Consider the following 5021-nt stretch of genomic DNA (forward strand, 5'->3'; position numbering starts at 1 on the left):
CTTCCACGGCGCGACCGTCCGCAGGCCTGCACACACGGGCGCGGGGCATGCCGAGCTCCCCGACCGCCCCGCCCCGCAAAACACGGAGGCAGGCTGTTCCAGCAGGTTTCTCCGCTTCCAGCGTGGGCATCACGCTGTCTGCACTTGGCCCACAGAAACCTTGGGAAGACAGTGTCACCTTCAGTTCACAGAAAAAAACTACAGACCAGGGAGCGATTCAAGATCGAGAAGACATTCAGTGAAAAATGAACCATCCTGTTGCTTGTTTGCTGCCAGCTACGGCACAGCCGATATTGCCGTTTTCTTAACTCAGATAAAAGCATAGACTCAGCCTTTTTATTAGTATTATTTATTGTGAATGTTGAAAAATCATGTAGTTTCAAACTAAGAGATGAACTGATTAGACAGGTAAGTCATATAATTAATTGGAAGACCCTTCCTTGACAATTATGTATACCAAAGCAGTTCAAGCGAGAAAATGCAACTTTGAAAACGAAACAGAGAGTTTAGTCGATGCTGGAACATACCAGAATATGTGTATTTAGGTATTTTACACAAAGGAAATCTTGTTTACAGAAAAGAAACCTTGTTGGTTATCTGATACAATCAAGTGCTTGTGAAACATAGTCTCTTACGGAAATTATTTCATTCCTTCAAGGCTGAGAGACCTTTCAACTTGGAGTGCTTTCTTTCATATTCACAACTTGAAGCAGATACTCCATCATCTAATAAAAAGAGATGAATAGTATTTATAGAGCGGTCCTGACAAAAGTCACTCACTAAGTTAATAAGCCTAATGTATAACTGCTCTGCGTATTCACATAACAAACACATTCCTAATAATCTTCCCATAACAGACCCCATTTGTTTTGGTTAGCTTAATAACTGACTGCCAAAGTACGAGGAAAGTCATTCTCCCCAGTAATTCTGCCTGCCATCTCATTTATATAATGTCTCATTAGTGTTAAAAAGTCAAGGCACAGAAACAATTTGAAGTTTACTTTCAACTTATTTTTACACTCGGGCCAACTTGCAAAAGCAAGATTTTCCTTCTGATTTTTAACTACTTTAATAGTAACTTATTTGCTGAATGAAGAGCAGGCAAGGTCTTAATTTGCTTGGTATTAGCTGAAAACAGAAGAAGACAGCTCAGACGCACCACACTGTCTCAGAAGTATTTTGCCCATCTCTGTTTGGCTTTTTTGACTATTTGTATGTCACAGCACTTTCCCCTTTCTGGGCCAGTTTTTTAGAAGGAAATTTTTCCTTTTATTCTTGAGAACTGCACACTGTGAGCATCAGTGGTGAATAAGGCACCGGATGGATTTGAGCTAACAAGCCAGACCCAGTGACTCGGTTACCTGAAGTACATATCCGTATTTCCTTCTGCAGCTTCCAGCTTTGGGGGTAGTAACTTCTGATCTTTAATTCAGAATTTAAATTTTGAATTAGATCAACTAAATTCGTCACAGTCCATGAAATAAAGCCCTCACGAGTACATTTATTTCCAAGGCAGCCTGTCTTCACTTGTGTTCAGTAGATGGGAGCGAACACATCAGACTCCTCGTGGTGAGCATCTCCGCCGGGACACACTCAGCCTATGATGAGAATTACAGCCCCTTGGTCCCGAAACAGTCCAGGGACAGTCATTCCCTCAGCTCACAGCAGAGTTACCTTTTCCGTTTACATCTCAGTGCCTCAACCCAACAGACAAACGTGCAGTGAATACTAACCCACTGTAAATACGGCGTCTCGTTCCTCCTAGAACGAGTTCCTATTTCAAACTCAAATACCAAATGGCTGGGAACGAATTCAGTGCCAAGTACAAACTTTCTCATCCCATCCACTGCAGCACCACCATCAGTCAGCTCTACCTGGCCGCCTTCTGCCTAGGCAGGTGCCTGCATCCCTCGCTCCTGCACGTGGGCACCTTTGTCAGCTGTGACACAGCAGCGCATTAAATGAAGGTGTTGCCTAACCGAGGTCTGGGCAACACAGAACCCATCGCATCCAGAAAAATCTGGAGAACCAAAATCCAGAGGTTGCTTACGCTCTTTTATCACTGTGCACTTGTATCACTGACTTTCATATGTACCAGATTCCTACCTTTATAAACAAGCAATGCCTCCTTTATTAAAAATAATAACTATCGTGATTTAAATGTTTAGGAAACTATTAAAGCTCTCTAAAAAGTAAAGCATATTCCTTTTGACCTGCAGATCTTCTGCACCTGGAAGGCAGAGCTCAAAAAGGTGCACAGTTTGATTCTGAAATGCCTGCTTTTTACTTAACTGAGCCCAATGGAAAAACAATACATTGTGTCTTAAGTAGCCTGCATATAATCATGTATTTGTGTCCAACCACAGGAAAGCACAAGTTACATACTCCTGTCATGATTCTCTTTTACTCTGCGGTGGAGACAAACTAATTGTTGCATGCCAGAGATCACAGGTTCTACCACAAAATGGGGCTCTGCAGGTTGTCATATGTCTTAATTACATGAAAAACGTGAATTTTTTACCACTCACTGGAGAATCCTGGAAATTTAAGGCAATAATCTCATTAATCCATGTATATGTTCAATGTCCAACTACAAAAATGTGGATTAATTAATTTAGGATAAAAGTATACACATGCGGGCACGACTCAACTTACTGAATGAACATATAGCCTTAGTAAGTAGAATTTATTACCAGATACTTTTAGAAGTCAAAATATTTCTCCTTTTACATAGCATAATGGAATTCGTCCATATAACTTGATTTCATAGCTGCACACTGCAGAACTAACGATGAGATAAATAGTTTACTTTTAGATACTATTAGTCACAGTTATTGTAAGTGTCACTGTCATAAAGCCATAGCCAGAAAGAAACATATGGGCAGCATTCATATCAGTGGTGTACGAGACCTAAATTGTGGCTTTATGTAATGGGTAAATTTGTATCCGTATTCAAGTCAGTGACAGAGCATTCACTGATTTCACTGTGCCAGGATTTCAGGAGGGAGACCAGGGTTGAAGTGAGCTCAGGAACAGTAACTACATCCCATCACGGTAGAATTACAGGAGGAAACCTAACATCTGGAAACCTAACATCTTTGAGGGAGAATATTAATCTTTCTGCACCATTTCAGCACCACCCCAAAGAATTCCGGAGCTGTATCACCATTACTGTACCTGATGCAACATACAGAAAGGAGTTTTCCAGTAAATGCTGCAAGCTACATGGTAATTCATTTATACCCTGATTATTTTCTGCAAAACCTCACTTCCAAGTATATTTTACAGGATTTTCCAAAATAATAGGGGTAAATCTGTTCCAAAGTCTTGTTCTCTTGCGGATAATAAGTACATTAACTCAAGGGAAGAAGAAGTGGGTCCCAGGCACATATAAAACTCCTCAGTGACCACAGTCTCATTTTGCAAGACCAAAAATAACCACAGTAGTGGTCAGCATCATCTGCTGGGGAAAGCGATGCCTCGGGGGGAAGAAAGGTTTGCATGGGACAAAGGCGGAGCTGGGAGCGGAAGCAGCTCTCCAGCCCAGTGTGCTGTATCCCCGGATCTGCAGTATCCGACAGGTCAAACAGCGGGAAAATAACAGCCAGACGGGCAACGCTGGAAGACAGTTAACATGACGCAGCCTTACACACAAGACCCTTTGCCTTCTCCTGCCCTCCTGCACTCATGTCCTTTTCACACTAGCTTGGTTTTTCTGAGTCGATACAGAACTTGGTGTTGATGTGGTCATCTTAGCATGAAGTGCCAGAAGAGAAAAAAAAATAACTACCAGGGGACTTGCATGGGATACGTGCACTGAAATCTGCCTAACGCTTGCTGAGCGCACGCCCGGTAGCAAGTGAATTCATAAAAGAGGTAATCTATGATGGACAATTTGTAATCAAGAGTAAGGTCTAACTTTTACTGAATGACTTGTTCATTAGACATATTTCTGCTAATTTTCTGGACAATCCATAAGTTAGAGGAAGCTGATATGTCACTATAAAGCAAATGCTAAATATACGGAATCTTTTTGCTATAAACTTACATCCTTCCAGCTGCTATTGTCATCTGTCTCCCAGGTGTTCCTGGTGTACCAGGGAAGCCCTCCTTTTAAGATATGAGCACTCTTATTTTCATTTCCTTCCAGCAGCCTTAGCAAATATTTGGACATTTCTTCCCACTGCAGATAGTCTTCCAGCTGCTTGATATTTTCAGGTGATGCTGAAAGTGGGATCTTGTTTTCTTCTTCATCGACGTAAGGAAAATCTCCAGTGCTCTTTTTCCCCATTAAATGTCCTGTAAGAACAACGGCAGTAGCATGAAATTAAAAAAGATGTGAGTGTGATCGTTCAAAGATCAGCTGGGGAAGGGAAGGGAAGGGAAGGGAAGGGGATGAGATGATGTCAAAGCTGAAGCACACCTGGGACTGGAGATTTTGTCACTGTGTAATTTCCTCTGTCTCTTATGCTAAATTGGCAGGGAAAATGCTGCTGGGAGCATGCAGAGCGAACCAAGCACTCTGCCTGGGGTTAGGGAGGGACACCCGGGGAGATCTGCGGGAGTAAGGAGCGGGTGGAGGAGGTGACAGTTTTAGACTTTCCCTGCCCTGACACGGGATGTGGGATCTCCAGTACAAGCCCGTGTTCCAGTACCGTTCTAGGAGCTAAGGTGGCCGCACCTTGATGCCCCATGCTTTGCTGTCAGTCACAATAAATCCACGAACGGCTTTGGGGCATGAAGGAGGCTAACGAGGCTCCGGGAAGAAGGGGGGTCCAGGCAGCGCCCGAGGAGCCTCCCCCGGGCTGAGCCTTCCCCAGCGGGGCGCAGGGCTGCGCCTCGGGGCCCGCGGAGCTGCCGCGTCCTGCCCCGCCGCCCCCGGGCCTGGGTTGGGCTCCCGAGCCCACGAAGAAAGGCAGCAGCAGGAGACGGAGGCACCCAGCAAACACGTCCAGGGCAGGGGGAAGCCGCTGCTGCTGCCCCGCGCCGGGGGGGCCCAGGCGGCAGGGCGCTGCGCGGCG

General features: G+C 44.6%; 1 protein-coding gene across 1 annotated transcript in view; it reads right to left on the reverse strand.

Moving 5' to 3' along the window:
- Positions 1 to 360: 360 nt before the first annotated feature.
- Positions 361 to 5021, reverse strand: part of GRP (gastrin releasing peptide) — a 6395-nt gene continuing 1734 nt past the window's right edge. Inside the window, exons 2-3 of the mRNA XM_026070094.1 lie at positions 4049 to 4299; positions 361 to 725 (exon numbers count right to left, since the gene is read on the reverse strand). Coding sequence (XP_025925879.1) covers positions 672 to 725; positions 4049 to 4299 — 305 coding nt within the window. The 3' untranslated portion in view covers positions 361 to 671. The remainder of the gene's footprint in view (positions 726 to 4048; positions 4300 to 5021) is intronic.

Source organism: Apteryx rowi, unplaced genomic scaffold (assembly GCF_003343035.1).
Source record: "Apteryx rowi isolate R43461 unplaced genomic scaffold, aptRow1 scaffold_304, whole genome shotgun sequence".
Classification (NCBI taxonomy): domain Eukaryota; kingdom Metazoa; phylum Chordata; class Aves; order Apterygiformes; family Apterygidae; genus Apteryx; species Apteryx rowi.